At 50.0% G+C, this 16,439-nt stretch overlaps 1 protein-coding gene across 1 annotated transcript; it reads right to left on the bottom strand.

Annotated features, from left to right (window-relative positions):
* Window positions 1–4,105: 4,105 nt before the first annotated feature.
* KRT9 (keratin 9) lies at window positions 4,106–10,337 on the bottom strand. Its single transcript, XM_035027479.1, is given in 11 exon segments — window positions 4,106–4,125; window positions 5,415–5,717; window positions 5,720–5,830; window positions 5,833–5,891; window positions 6,273–6,496; window positions 6,621–6,707; window positions 6,709–6,747; window positions 7,422–7,583; window positions 7,859–8,015; window positions 8,135–8,217; window positions 9,786–10,337. Coding segments are annotated over 11 exon segments (1,797 nt in total).
* Window positions 10,338–16,439: the final 6,102 nt, after the last annotated feature.

Genomic DNA, 16,439 nt, shown 5'->3' on the forward strand with positions numbered 1-16,439 from the left:
TAAGGAAATGGGAATGTTGGAGTGGAGTTACCATATGAAACCCATTCAACGATTCTCCAACTATGAGAGCCCAGAAGACACTGTGTAGGCTCTGGCAATTAAGATATACCTAGAAAAGAGGGAACACAGCATCTGAAAAGCACAGTAGCAGTGTTCTATGAGAATGTGGGTGAGAGATGCTACCACTGAATGAGAATCCCTATTTCAATAACAATGAGATTCTACGTGGCAGAGGACAAGTAGGGGCATTTTAATGCTGGAGGGCTAGAAAAGTAGGCAGAATGATAAAATCTGTAGGGATCTATGATTATTATGGTCAATTGGTCATGGGTCTCTAAAACCAAAATATAGGGGCGCCTGGGTGGCTCAGTCGGTTAAGCGTCTGCCTTCAGCTCAGGTCATGATCCCAGGGTCCTGGGATCGAGCTCCACATCGTGCTCCCTGCTCAGCAAGAAGCCTGCTTCTCCCTCTCCCGTTCCCCCTGCTTGTGTTCCCTCTCTTGCTGTCTTTCTCTCTCTCTCTGTCAAATAAATAAATAAAATCTTTAGAAAAAAAATAAATAAAATAAATAAAACCAAAATATATCAGCAGCCCACCAAGGTCCTGATTCAGTCAGGATTCCATTTTAAATAACAGAACAAACCTCACTTTTTTAACAGAAAGGAATTTAATACAGAGCATTAGGTGCTTACAAAATCATAAGAAGACTGGATGAGCAGACTCTAGATTGGGCATCTAGGAATAGCTTCCAGATTAACACCACAGAACCAGCCCCAAGGGAACTCCTGGTCTGAGATTATCCACCTTTAGAGTACAGGAATGCTCACTAGAAGGATGTGGGGCTGATATGAGCAAGTCGGTCTTCCATATGTGCCCCAACTCCCTATCCCGCACTCCAAAAAGAAAACTTTAGGTCAAAAAGAGGCCTGTCTCAAGCCCCATGATAGAGAATGACAGACTCATCTAATCCCAAAACCATAACTAGCTCAGAGATGCAGAGGACTTTGAATAAAGGGAAGTCCAGGTATCCTTGAGGAAGGACTTTGCAATAACATCATAAGCACATAGTGTATGTCTACCTCCAATCTTCCCCATAGGAACCTGTGGGCATTTACAAGAGTAACTATATACTGGGGGAAGAGAAACACCCAGACCTTCATGGATTATTGGACACTGACTCCACACTAACTCTAATCTTTGAAAATTGGAGGTTAACATAACAACACTGTGGTTTACCAGTTAGACTGGAAGCTTATGTGGGTATATGTTATATCTGTCATTTTTGATTACTATTCTTTTCCAGGTACATCCAAAAACTACATTTCCCAGCCTTCTTTGCTGGGAAATGAGGTTCTGCACCATGTGAGTTTTAATTTACTTAATCACTCTAAAGGATTGTGTCAAGAAGACACCACTGCCATTGCTCCTGGGCACAGAATTGTAGCTCAAACTGTTGATGTTGGGCACTGCATATCTCTGCAGAGCCACCATTTCTGTGGCCTCAGTAAACTGTGGGTCTCTGCCCCAGCTCTGTTCATGCCACATTAGATCCCACCCAGTGCTTCCTTCACATTCAAATCAGTCTTGTGTGGGAGCACCTGATTGGGAGAGCTGTGTCACATGTTCATGCCCTTGCTGCAAGGGAGGTTGGAAAAGCAAGTTTCTGGCTTCTCCCTTGGGGAGCCTTAGACTGAAGATGGGCAGTTCTCCAAGTAGAGGTAGAGAGAAGATATAAAGTGGTAAGAGAAGAAGACAGCTAGTAGCAGGAAGAGAACCAGGGAACAGAGTAACCCGTTGCATAGTCAGGGCTGTACCACTAGCGAAAGAATCACAAACTCTCACTGCTCCAGCAACCTACTAGAGCCATCTTGGACCCAGGGACATCATTCAGCTTCCATCTTCATAAATCCCCAGATCTTGAGTTTTCCTGAGCTTCTGTGCCACTCCTGTCCTACGTTTACCTTTATGTAACCTCTCCCCCAATAATTTGGCCAATCTATGGCAAATTGTTTTCCAAAGATCAATATATCCCATTCCACATGCTGATCTTCAATGTGACATTAACACTCCTCCATCTTGAGATGGGGTTTGTACTTGTTTTCTATTTCTGCTTAACAAATTACTGCAAATGTAGAAGCTTAAAGCAGCACCCATGTATTAGCTCACAGTTCTGCAGGGGTTCTCTATGAAGGGTATCACAAGGCTGAAATCAAGGTCTGAGTTCTCATCTGGAGACTCAGGCGAGAAATCTGCTTCCAAACTCTTTCTTGTTCTTGGAAAAGTTCAGTTCTTGCAACTAGAGAGCTGAGATCCCCTTTTTCTTGGTGGCTTTCAGCTCCTAGAGGCCACCCACATTTCTTGCCACATACACCTTTCATCTTCAAGCCAGCAGTGGCATATCAAAATCTTGCACTTCAAATCTCAGACTTCCTCTTCTATGACCAGCCAAAGAAAACTCTTTTCTTTTAAAGAGCTTATGTGATTATGTCAGGCCCACCAGGTAATCTTCCTGTCTTAAGGTCAACACATTAGAGACCTTAATTACTTCTCCAAAATCCCTTCACAGTAATACCTAGATTGGTGTTTGACTGAATAACTGGAGTCATCTTTGAATCCTTCCCACTGCAAGGTCGGTGCTTCCTCTCTTGAATCTAAGCAGGCCCATTGACTACAGTGGAAGGGACACTGCATGACTTCCAAGTCTAGATAGTAAAGCAAAACAGTTTCTTCCTGGCTCTAGCATATAAGAAGTATGGCTACCCTGAAGCTGCCCTGCTGGAGGGATCACATTGAGAATCTCCATACAGAGCTGCTAAGGAGCCCCTGCAGGGCCAGCCCCCACATCTGAGTCTTTCCAGCCCAGGGGCCAGGCATACGAGCAAGACTTCAAATGACTCCAGCCCCGAGCCTATGAGCCACAGTGACAACAAATGGATAAGAAGTGAGCTGTCCCCACCAAGCCCCCAAACCAATGTCATTCTTTTAAGCCTCCAAGCTTTGAGAAGGTTTGATAAGCAGCTATAATATCTGGAACATAGGCTGAGGGGCCGTCTGTCACTAGTTAGGACAAGGAGTTTTGTATCAGGCCCAGTCAGAATCCTTGAAGAAAATTGTTGGCAGGTGTCTTGTGGAATATTCCTCACTGTGACTTGGAGCACTTTATTTGTGTTATATTTTTTGCCATCTATGAAATCTCCCAAAGCAAAACCACATTGTTTTTGTCCTGTTTCCCTCTGTACCTAACACATGACCTGCTAATAGACTATGGCAGACTGTTTGCACAAACTGGCCTCAGTTATGGCCCTCCCTATATCCATGTCCTTGCCATGTGACTTTGTAGCTCCCACCTTCAAGAAGAGTCTATTTCCCCTGTTCTTGAATCTGGCCAAAGCTGGGACTTGCTTTGGACAGTAAGGTGCAGCCCAAGTGATTACTCAGAGCCTAAGCCTCAAGAGGCCTGGTGTCTTCCACTCACTCTCTTTGGACACTTGCTTGAGCTAGCCAGCTGGAGGATGAGAGTCATGTGTCTCATTCACCCCCAGCACCCCCAAACAGCATGTAGCCAAGCCCCAGAGGCAGAGCCACTAGCCAACTTGCAGCTGACCATAGATGCATGAAGGAAAATAGAACTGCCCAGTCTAAACTGCCAACTGCAAAATAATGAGCTAAATAAATGGTTGTCATTTGAATTCACTAAACTATGGGTTGCTTTGTTACAAGCAAAAGTCAACTGATAGAAAACCTAACCAAACTCAATAGGTTCTCCCTTCACCTCCTTTCTGTTCCTTCTTAATCCCAAAGAACAAATGGGTCAAAGTCCAAGTTTTATTTGCAGTAGGAAAGCTTTATTAGGAACATGAGATCAGGCAGGGAGTGGGGTCACCCCTAGACCAGACAGTGGAAGAGAGGTCTCCCGAACCTTCCCAAGAGAGGGAGTCAGTGGGCAGCCAGAGGTATACATGCCCACTCAGCCCAGTCCCAAATGAGCTCTGGGGCTCGTTGCCAGCTATTCCTGATGCCAGAAGACAATGAGCAGGATTCGTTGGGGGACTGCCTGTCTGGAGGACACTCAGCTAGGGCAGGGCCAGGAGAGTTTACAGGTGCTCTAGTATCGATTCTGGTAGCCTGTGGAGAGATGGAAGAGACGTAAGAGTATGAAGAGAGAACTTAGAACAGGAGAAAGAGATACTGGGACTTAAAGAAAGATGGGCACACTGGGAGCAAGGAGACTGAAGCTCATAGAGCTAGAAGGACCTTGGGGTCCCAGTGGCCCCCATCTAATTCCTAAAGCTCTCCTGCAGCAGCCCTAACATATACTCTCCCATTTCTTTCCTTTTTTTTTTTTTTTTTAAGATTTTATTTATTTATTTGACAGAAAGAGAGAGAACACAAGCAGGGAGAGCAGCAGAGGGAGAGGGAGAAACAGGCCCCCACTGAGCAGGGAGCCCAATGTGGGGCTCAATCTCAGGACCCTGGGATCATGACCTGAGCCAAAGACAGACACTTAACTGACTGAGCCACCCAGGTGCCCCGATACTCTTCCATTTCTGAGGATGAAGGCTCATGAGCCTGGCCCCTCCTCCACTCAACAGGTTTGTTAGTAAAATTCTTGGATATTGAGGCAAGGGTGGCCCCAACCCATACATCCATGGCCCTGCAATGCCACTTAACACACAAAACCACACCAGACACCCTAGAGAAGGACAGCTCCCATGCACCTCAAGACTTCTCTGAGCTAAGCATTCCCACTTGTGTTACCCAGGCTTTTACTACAATTTCATATTAAATTTTTATTTTATGAAATTCCATATGCATAAGGAGAAACTTTCTCTGACCTGGAGACCACTTCACTGTGTGACTCTTCTACATTCAGATTATTATGTTCAGTATATGTCCCTTTAGATGGTTGCACCATATAACTGACTTGTATGAGCCAACCACTGACTACAACACCTGAACATCTTTTATACCCATTCTCATGATGATTAAAAGTACTGGCTGTGGAGACCCACAGAGCTGAGTCCCTCATTTATTAGTTGTATGACCTTGAATAAGCTGCATATCTTCTCTGAACCTCATTTTCCTTATCTCTAAAACGGGTATAACAATACCAACCTCATAGGGTGTGGTGGGAAATATATAAGATAATGCACAATTTCCAACCCATCTCCTATGCTATTGAGACTCAGGACATGTGTAGATTTGGTCCTAGCCTCACCCAAAGTTCTGTCAAAATTAATGATAATTCAGAAACATGGGCAAGTGTATGACCCCTCACTAGAGACCTCCCTAAAATCTAGTTCTGTTCAGAATATGCATTCTCCAGAAAGCTCAAAGATACTCAAAAAGGGGTGGTACCTTGACAGCTTAACACCTGTGCCTCCCTGACCCCAAAAGCTAGAGTTGTTCCTTACCTTGTTTATCATCACATTCACCAGATTTGGAGGAAGAGGACTGGGACTGAGCTGGTCTTCCACTTCCTCCTTTGGGCCCACTTCCTTCTTCATAGCCACCACCACTTCTTCCTACAGAACTACTTCTTCCCCCAGAGCTGCCTCCACTTCCTCCCCTGCCTCCACTTCCTCCTCCAGAACTACTTCCTCCTCCGTAGCTGCCTCCACTTCCTCCTCCAGAACTACTTCCTCCACCATAGCTGCCTCCACTTCCTCCTCCGTGGCTGCCTCCACTTCTTCCTCCAGAACTACTTCCTCCACCAAACTGCCACCACTTCCTCCTCCGTGGCTGCCTCCAGTTCTTCCTCCAGAACTACTTCCTCCACCATAGCTGCCTCCACTTCCTCCCCAGGATCCTCTTCCGTGACTGCCTCCACTCCACCTTGATATCTACTTCTGCTACCTCCAAAGTGACTTCGTCCAGATTCATGAGGTTCACTGAGAAGGAAAGATAACACAGAGAGAAAAATTAGTGACCCCACATACATATTCAAGGATGGACCTGGACAGAGTCAGGACCCAAATGTGAATCTTCCTAAGGTTTCCTTTTGCAAGGTAGAGGACAGGCTGGACTGGCACCACAGCTTGAAGGGAGAGCCTCCCTCTCCCTGGAGCAAGGACTAGTCCCTTCTCTCATTGTTACCAACCTCCTTTCCCAAAGCCCAAATGCCTTGAGGTTCCCTTATAGGATGAAGAAGTCCTCAACCCATCAGACCCTTGTGTACAGGAACTTCCCCAGCTGCCTCTATCCAGAGGGACAGATGTAGTGTCAGGAGCTTAGAAATTCCTAGGGATTCCACAGAGTCCTGGGGAACCTACAGGTCCTCCTGGCCACCCTCAAGGAGGCTGTGGTAGGTCTTAATTTCCTGCTCCAGCCGTGTCTTGGTGTTGAGCAGAAGGCTGTATTCCTGATTCTGGCATTCAATCTCTTCCCAGATCTCAGTGATCTCGCCCTCGAGGTTACTGATCTGCTCCTGCAACTGCTGCAGCTGGCCACAGTAGCGGTTCTTGGTGTCTTCCAAGGACTTCTCCAGGGCTGATTTCTAGGAGGCAGGAGGAGGCTATAAGACGGATGCTACATCATAGCTCCTCCCCTTCCCACTCCAGTGATCATGCCAAGCCTTCAGTGCCTCACTCTGGCAGAGGATCTAGAACAGAACTACCAACCCTGCTGAGCTGAGACTGCAGCTCAATCTCCATCTCCTGGATGCTGTGCCGGAGCTGGGTCACCTCCTTGTGGTTAGGCTCCATCTCCCCGGCCACTATTCATCACCTCCTGCTCCATCTGGCTCATCTGAAAACCCAAGAGCTCAATGAGAACCAGGCTGTATCAGAGACTACCATGGGCAAGGCTCTGCCCCACTTATCAGGACATTTGCCTCCAGGGCCAAGAGTGAGCCAAAAACAAAGACAAGTCATCCTGAGTTCTGGGTCTGCTAGTAAGCCAAGGTAATCCAGTCCTCTCAACTTAACATTCCCTCTCAGCAAGGCTTCAAGACTCTTCATACCTTCCCCAAACCACCTTTCTAACCTTATTTCAAACTGACCCCAAACACACACACACACTACAGATATGCCCTCATGTGCCAGGGTCTATGCTAGGCACTGGAGGCCCATCAGAGAGCTCAGTGTGGCATGAGAGGCACACCATGTACCTCTACTAGATTCTGATGGCACATAGCCTTACACGAGTTGTTCATGCTCTGCCTTGTTCACATATGTAATAAACTGTAAGCTTCTTGAGGGCAGCAGTCTTATTTGGCTCATCTCTGAGACATCAGGATTTCACATAAAACCTGGTACTGACAAGCTACTCAATAATTGTGTTTGCGGTTTAATGAAGGAAGATGGACAGATGATAGCTGGACTAAGAGATAGAGGGGTGGGAGAATAGAGAGATGGGGTGGAGGAGTGGAGGGATCCATGGAAAAGAGAGAGAAGGTTGAATGGGTAGCCCATTCTGCTGACCTGAGTCTCATATTGCTCCTCAATGTCCCTACGGTTCTTAGCACTGATCTGCTCATACTCCTCACGCATGTCATTGAGGATCTTGGTGAGATATTTGCCAGGAGCAGCATTTATCTCCACACTGACATCTCCAGAGTTCTGCCCAGTCAGCTGGTTCATCTCCTGCCAGGAACAAAGGAGATGTGAGGTCAAGGGGTGGGATCCTCTCCACCAACTTTTAGCCCTCACCCCTCCCTCCCCAGAGGTACAAAAAAGAGGCACAGCTGTGAAGGCAAAGCCCAACCACCACCATGGGCATTGCAAAGGAGGCACTGAGAGTGTCCTTAAGAGTCAGGGAAAGGATGTCTCCCAGGCAGTGCCCCATAGCTGTCCCCTCACTGTCTCTGCACTTCTGTTCCTCCTTATCCTCAATAAGCCACAAGTAGCCAGGACTGTACCTCCTGATGATTCTTCTTGAGGGCAACCAATTCCTCCTGCAGAGACTCATACTGCATCTCCAGGTCAGACTTTTGCATGGTCAGATCATCTAGCACCTTCCGCAAGCCATTAATGTCAGCATCCACTCCTTGTCGCAGGCTGTTCTCCATCTCATACCTGCAGACCATCCACAGGTAGGAAATGAGCAAGAGGGCACCAGTCCCTATTGGGACCTTCAGAGCACTAGGGGGTAGAGAAAGATTTATGACAGCAGAGGGAGTGGGAGCAGGACTCACTTCATCCTGAAGTCATCCAACGTCATGCAAGTGTTGTCAAGATCCAGGAGAGTCTTATTGCTGTTCACTGTGATGTTCACAATCTAAAAAAAAAAAAAAAAAAAGAGGAGATGGCATGGAACTCACGCTTCCCTGCTATGACTCACTGCTGGGAGGGCAAGAAGCCAGGCAAAGCCATAAGAGATGAGGACCCCATCCAGGAAGATGATTAAGAGGTAAGAGGAGCTTCCAACAGCTGCTACAAGGCACAGACCCCTCACAGGCTTCAGCAAGGATGTCCAGTATGGCATTCATTCATTCATTCATTCAACAAATATTTGAAGATTTACTACAAAAGACACTGTGGAGTTTAGAGATCAATGAGATATTGCTACTCAAGGAGCCCACAATCAACTACCACATCCAAAATTATCATAGAAGAGATCAAGGAAAGGAGAGATGACATATGGCTATAGGAGATCAAGAAAGACTTCAGGGAGGAGGTAACAACTGAATTGGTCCCTGAAGGATAGCTAAGATTGCACATGGATAAAGAGATCGAAGAGGTTTGGGGTAGAAGAAACAGGATATCTAGAGGCTGTTTATCAGAAGTTGTAAAGGCAAGAGGAACAGGTGGGAACAGCAAATTAGCTAGACTGTGAGCTCCTCAAGACAGAGACCAAGTCTGGTACATCACCATGTCTGCCAAGGGCAACATTGAGGGTAGTCATTCACTAAATTGAGTGAATAAATAAATGGATAGATGGACATGTGGATGGATGGATGACTGGATAGATGGATGGATGGTGGGAGGATGGGTAGATGGGGGGAGCATGTGGGAGGAATGGAAGAGTGGATATATTACTTCCATCCCCAGAGTTCTAGATCCTGTTCATCACCTAAACAACTAGCATGTGTACCTGGAAATATCAAGACAGGCCTCTATAGAAGCCCCGGAGAAGTAGGAAGGAAGAAACACAGCTTCTAATTTTCCAAACTAGAAAGCTCTAAATTCTTAGGGTGTGAGAGGAGAGACAGGCACAGATTTTCTCCTCTCTTGAGCCATATGATCTACCTGTTTAGGGCAGTAGCACTCTTAACTCTTTTTCATAGGATTACAGAAGTTTCAAACCAAAAGGGACCTAAGAGCTGGTCTGCCCATCTTCTGCATTAAATGCACAGGAGAACAGGTGCAGAGAGGCATCAGGTTTCCCAAGATCACACAGTGAATTGATGGCAGACCCAGGACTGCATCACTGGCTCTCAGGGGAGTGCCTCCATCTCTATGCTCCCTCCACACTGCTTCTTCATTCCCATCCTGGGACCAGGCCAAGAGGAGACCCCCCACATCCAGTCCCAGGCTTCCCCACGTTAATCTAAGCCTCTTCTCTGCTCTGCTCAGACTCTGAAAGTTAGGAACATGGTGATGAAAGCCCAGAGCACAGGCCAAAGTCCCAGCCCTGGTGCCATCAAGAACCAAACACAGTTTGCTTCTGATGAAAGTATGTTTCCAAAAAATGGACCCCCTGACTGTTACCTAAGCTTAGAGTCTAGCATCTGACATTTTTTGGAACATAAGGCATGTGAGTGTGTGTGTATGTGTGCATGAGTGTGAGTGTGAGAGAGAGAGACAGAGAGACCAGGAGAGAAGGAACAGAGTTTCCCCACTTACCTGGTTCTTGAGGTCTTCGATAGTGTCATAGTAGGAGGAGTAATCCCTGTGGAAGGCCCTGGGTCCCTGCTTGTCATACCATTCTCGGATCTTATTCTCCAGTTCCTTGCTGGCATTCTCCAGTGCTTGCACTTTATCCAAGTAGGAGGCCAGCCGGAAATTGAGGTCCTGCATGGTGGTCTTCTCATCAGCACCCAGAATACCACCAGCACCACTGTCAAAGCCACTGCCAAAGCCCCCAGACCCCCCAAAGCCTCCTCCAGATCCATCCCCAAAGCATCCTCCAGAACCACCACCGAAACTCCTAGAACGTCCACCAAAGCTACCAGCACTAAAACCACCCCCAGATCCTCCACCGTAGCTGGAGCCGAAACTGCCACCACCTCCCCTCCCACAGGCCCCAGAGCTCCCGGCTCCGTAGCTACTGGAAGAGCTGAATCGGCCCCCTCCTCCACCAGCCCCTGAGCAGCTCATGCGGCTGAATGAGGACATCATGCTGCCTCCAGAGCTGTTGCAGCCCCACGGGGAGGACATGAACTGTCTGCAGCTCATGGCTGGCCCTGCTGCTGCTCATGGGCTAGGAAGCAGTCGTCAGAGTGTTGCTAGCTCCTGAGTGCAGGGTACAGAGCCGTCCCCAAGGCTTGCTACTTATACCCCCAGCTGAAGGTGGCACACCTAGATGTGCCCTCTGTCTGCACCAGCCTCCCCCCACAGACCTGAAGGAGGTCTGGGATCGGGAGGCGGCAGGGCTGCCCCGGGCTCAGCATCCTTTGGTGACTGCCAGGAGGCAGCCCAGCCTCTCTCCATTGTGTGGGGTAATTTAGTGATATTAGGCTGTCAGGGGCACCATAAATCAGCTCTGCTGCCAAGGGGGTGACCCAGATCCTAGAGTTTGGTCTCTAGCTGGCCCGACTGCCAGTCTGACTTAGCCCCTCTGGGATAGAAACTCCCAGGAGTAGAGTCACCTCCCCCACTGATGATTATCACCATCTGTCCCCCTCCCTGCTCCCACCATGTGCCCACTGTGGGGGAGCTAGGGCTGGGGTACCAAGGAGTTACCATAGAGGACGGGGGAGTCCCTGCCCACAGAGAGCTGCCAGTAGAGTGAGGAGCCCAGCCCCCACCCTCTCAGAGCCCCAGTCTGATGGGGAGCCCAGTCCTTGCTCTCAGAGACTCCAGTCTGATGAAGGAGACAATCCATGGCAGAGAGGCTGAGACGGTGACAAAGCAGCATATGCCCACCAGCACTCGGACCCAGCAAGCCGGGCTCACACAAAGGATGCAGGAGAAATAAGGCGGTGCTGATGTTGGCTGACCTTTGAGCAGGAAGGCAAGAGGCTCGACTGTCCTGGTCCTTCATCAGGGCCCAGCAATGGGTATGGAATTGACCTTGGTTGACTGTCCAGCCTGTACTGAGCCCTGGGAGGGGGATCCAGAGATGTGTGGCTTTTCCAGCCCTCCTGGAATTTGCAAGCCCCCTGCTCTGGGCAGAAAGTCGGAAGTATGTTCTGGTGAGCAAGGCCAGAAGACAGAGGTAAGGAAGGCAGGGGGCTCTGGTGCCAGACTACCTGAGTCAACCCCAGCAGGGAGCTGGGTTGAGCTGCGTGACTTCAGCAAGTTATGTAAGTACTCGGTGCCTCTGTTCCTTCCTCTGTAAAAAGATGGTGTTAATGGTATGTCCATCTCTTAGGAAGAGAAGCATGAGAAGTGCTCGAGAAACAGTTTGACTGCCTCTGATCATTCAACCACAGCAGCCCTCTGGACCCTGCCCTCACCTGCATCTTTGCCATCAGCTCGTTGCTGCTCTCCTGGCCTCTCTCAGGCCTGACTCTTCCTTTCCACACCCGGGTGCGACCCCATCACTCCAGGCACTTCCCTTCGCCTCCAAGATAAGGTCCACCTTCCTGGCACTCAAGGCCCATACCGATCTTTCCATTCCAGCCCCATCTGCTGTCATTGCCCAGACCCCCTAACCCAATCCTGCAATCCTCCCGAACGCCCTTCAAACCTCAGATAATGCTCAGAGCTTGCAGTTTGCTCCAATTCAAATATCCCTCCATCTTTTCTACCCAGAGACTCCTACTCATCTTTGGTGACCCATCTCTGTGCCCCCTCCTTCTTGACGCCCTCCTGTGTCCTCTCCCTTTGGCCTTGCACTTTGCTCCATTGTTCAATCTTGTACTTGTCCCGGTACCCAGCATCATGTCTCATCCAACTAAGATCCCAACACATATGGAATAAAAGAAGGATAACCGGTCATTCCAGGTAGGAGATGCTAAGAACTAAAGATGAGAAGAGAGACTCCAGGTGGTTAGCAACAGCTTCTGGAAAAGGCAATGACCTCTGGGCTGTAGCTACAGGATGCTCAGGCTTCATAAAGGACCAATGTTTCTTGAGATGCTTTTAGGCAACACACGGAGACTCTGTGAAATAATTTTGAGTCACTTGGTGAGAAGAACATTCCTTTTTTTATTTTTCGACCTTCCAATCAGTCAAAGAGAAAATCTCAATCAGACCCTACAGCCCCTTCAACACACTTCCCTAGTTGCCAATCGCAGTTTCACACCCCAAAACTGGCCTTGGGCTCAGAGCCTGTAGGAAGCAACAGCATCTAGTTAGAAGTTAAGTATTTATTTATGTCATTTCCATCTATTTCTGGCAAGTGATTCTGATTTTCATTTTTTGGTAGTAACAGATTTCCTTCATAAACATCTATTCGTTAAAATGACAGGTAAACTGATGTACCAAAATGCAGTAACTATTTAAATGGGTTGTACAAAATATTAATATAAAATATTAAATATCAAATAAAAAATTAAACAGGGAGTACAAAAAAATCTTGAAGGCATTTTGTGAATGCCTAACACACGGGAACTTACACCACGGTTGGGGGCAAGCATGTTGTTTGTAAACCTTTCCCAGGCTGCCTGCAATGTGATTGGAGCCCTGGGAAGGCCCTAGCCTTTTTTTACCTCCTCCCCTGATCCCCATGTGATGCTGCCACCCCGGGATGTACCCCCCAGGTCTTGGATGCCCGAGCCAGATACAGGAGGGGTTGGCAGAGTTGGGGTAAGCAGGGGAGGCCAGAGCCAGAAGAGCAGCCCCTCTCGGGCCCTGCACGTGCATTCTCTGCAAATGCATTCGTGTTGGGGTAGGGGGTGGTCCTAAAAGTCTAGGCCTGACTGTGTTGGGGCAATCGGGACCTGCCTGACTGACCAGAAGCTTCCAGCTGGGGTATCCCTACCCAGCTGACTTTCGTGAGAGAGCCCATTTCCAGCCCGGGTCCAGAGCCCTCCAAACTCTGCCCTCAGCCACCTCCTCCCTCCACCATCGGGGCTGGCCCTAACCCACACACAGCTCAGAACAGCAGGTGGTAACCCTCTGAATTCCATGGCAGCTACCAGGGAAGGCTGGGCTGCCGGTGGGGACACCCATGTCCCAGGGGGACAGTGAGGTGAGGACCTAACAGTTCATATACTCTGGGTCGACTGTCACAGCTGGCTCTCCCTAAATTTTGGACTTGGCTGGCCAATTTCCTACATGCACTGAGGAAACACTGGTCACTGCCAGCCCCCCTCCCTTCCCTGAGTGCTAAGGGGTCCAGGCCTTTCTCCCACCTCTGGGCTGTCCCTGCACATCTGCTCCGGGGCTTGTCACCCTCTCCTGAGCTCTCTCTGTGTCTCTCTGCTCTCTCCATCTGGCACCCCTCACTGGGGCTCAGGGAAGCAGTGGAGCGAAGAGAGAAGGGGCTGCCTCCCAGCCCCACCTTCCCTGCCCTGGGGCCCTGGCCTCAGTTTCCTCATGAGAAGCCCTTCCATACACAGTTGTCAGGGGCCATAAATACAGTGCACGCATTAGGCCTTGTCTGGAGGGGTCTCTGGATGAATTTCCAACTGCGGCCCTGCTCCCCACATCGGACAGTCCCCTCCACATCTACCTCCAGTGTCAAGAGGAGCTTGCTGCACTGGACAGTCCTGCGGCCGGGAAATGAGACCCTCCTCCTGTAGTCCCTGGGCGCCGTCCCTTCCCTCCCCCCCCCCACCCCAAGTTCTCCCTGTCTGGCACAGGGATCTAGACTCCGGAAGATGGGTTCAGGGATGCGGGAGGCTCGCAGAGCCCTGGCCTGGGTGAGCGATTTCTTCTGGCTCGCTCTCCTACCCTCTCAGGGCTCGGGGGCTGCCCTCAGAGTCCCACCTGAAACCCCTCCCGCAGGAAACCTCCAGAGCACAGGTGAGAAATATCGCACACTCAGCTCAGGGCACCCTGGCGCCTGAGACCCAGGGCGGATCTGCGCTGCCTTTGCAGCCCGCTGGGCAAGGCTGCAGCCCGCACCCACCAAGCCAATACCCACAGTGCAGGCCCTGCTCGCAGAAGGGGAAGGAGTGGGACACAAGGGGCTGCTAGGACTTAGGTGAACAGAAGAGCAGAGAGGAAACCAGATGCCACCTATGAGGTGTCCCCAGAGGGCAGGGGTAAGAGGACTGGGGCGTGAGGGGACAAGGACAGCCTTCCTCGGACCACAGGGGCCCTGCTGCTTGCTGGAACCAGCCGCTCACACCCCACGCTTGCTGTGTCACTGGGCCCCAGGTGGGGCCCAAGGAGCGCCCTGAGTCGTCGTGCGTGGTTGTTCGGGGAGGCAGGCGTGGGCCCACCGGCCAGCATCTCCATTATCCATCAAGGCAGTAACTGCCCACTGGCTCGGGGTCAATGCTTCTTTCTTCACATCTTAGGCGCCTGCCACCACCCGACGTAGCCAGACCCCATGACAGCAGGGGCCCTGGGCAAGGGTGCGAGGACATACCTAGCAAGGAGGTTCAGAGCACCAGCTTTTGGAGCCAGACAGGTCTGAGTCCAAAGCCAAGTTCTTCCACTCATTTGGGGAAAGTTGCTTCCCCTCGCTGACTCTCGATTTCCTCACTGTACGTTGGGATTCATCTTTTCTTGAGTACTTACTACATTCCAGGCATTGTCCTGAGGACTTGGGATAAAGTGGTGAGCAAGCCAGACATTAGCCCCTACCTTCTTGGACACTTACGGGATAAAACAGACCCTCAGAATAAATGTATAACTCAAAACAGGGGTGAGGGCTATTGGTGGGGAAATGGGGAGCACATAAGAAAAGTGTGGCCCCATCTGAGAAATCAGGCCCCCCTGAGAAAGAGACACTTCAGTGAAGGGTGAGTAGGAGCGAGCCAGGAGAGGAGCATCCTCGGGAAAGCATAGGCAGCATGTGCAAATGTCCTGAGGTGGGAAGGAGCATCATGACTGCAAAGGCAGAAGACCAATGTGGCTAAAGGGTTGATGGTGAGGCTTAAAAGAGCTAACGTAAAGCTACTTGTGTGGGTCCAGCACCTAGTGAGACATTTTCCTGTCGGTGGCATTGTGCCTCCCCGCTAACTTCCCCTGGAACCCTGTGGACAACTTGGGTCTCAGCCATCTCTTTTGTTATCAGTCTACCCCTCTGGTCTGTTGAGCCCCTAGTAAGATCAAGGACCTGTGTTCAGTGGGGGCTGGGGAGGAGGGCACACAAAGGTTGGAGGACCATAATTTCTTCCATCAAGGAACCTCCAGGGCTCCAGACAAGACCCCCATTGCTTTGCCTGCCCTGTTGTATTTAATCATCACAATTGTTTAATGAGGTACATACCAATTCTTAGATCATTTTACCACTGACTAAATTGAGGCTTAGAGAGGTTAAGTGTCTTGGCCACAGCCTAGGAGCTAAATGAACAGAAGGTAGAACAGGGCTTGTCCTGCAGTGAGAAGGAGCTAAGATGGGCACAAGGCTCCAGGCTCCCTCTCTCCACCCCCAGCCTCACACACCTTCTGGGGTCCCCTCTGCCTTCCTCCTCACTTTGCCGCTCTCCTTGTTTCAGTCTGTCTCAATGTACCCCCATATTCCTCCACACATGAAAGAGCAAATTTCAACAAATATGTGTGAGTGAGTGAACGAATGAACGAATGAATGGTCCTCACTGCCTAGTCCTAGCCCAAGGCCTTCACTCTCATCTCCCTCTGGAGATGTAGGGCCCAGGCCTGGCCCTACAGCTGATGGTGCCACACAGGGAAGCCCCAGCAGGAAAGTGCTGGCCCAGCAAAAGGCAAAGGAGGAACTGCTGGTGCATGTCCTGTCTGCCCGAGGCGAGGCCCTTGCCTGGGAAGTCCCTAGCATCCCCTTGTCCCCTCTGTGGCAGCATCCAAGCTCAATGAGGTGGGCCAGGCCAGGACATCAGGACCTCCGGCCTCCTGGGCCTCAGGCGTCCTTAGGGCTGCCCCCTCTGACGCTCGGCTGTATGACCTGGTTTGGCTACATTACCCAAACCAGGTCATCTGTGGCCTTGAGGAAGAGCCTTTCACCAGATCAGGTAACCACAGGACTATATGCCGCTCGGGCCCATCAAGTTCCCCGGACACAGTTGAGTTCCTCTCACAATAAAAAGGGCCCCCAAAACTAAAGAGGACCCAGTATTTCAAGGCAGGCCCATCCATAAGACAAAAACCCTAGAGTCAGCTAGGAAAAAATTCATACTGGTCCCGTGGGGCTCTCAGCCTCGTCCCATCCCTGAGAGAGAACCCAGCAGGAAGGAAGCACAAGCCTGGTCCAGGACCAGAGGCCTGAGCACCTGGTCCGCTTTCAGTCTGTATGACCCAGAA

The sequence above is a fragment of the Mirounga leonina genome, unplaced genomic scaffold (genome assembly GCF_011800145.1).
Source record: "Mirounga leonina isolate KUSES-001 unplaced genomic scaffold, KU_Mleo_1.0 Mir_200, whole genome shotgun sequence".
NCBI lineage: Eukaryota > Metazoa > Chordata > Mammalia > Carnivora > Phocidae > Mirounga > Mirounga leonina.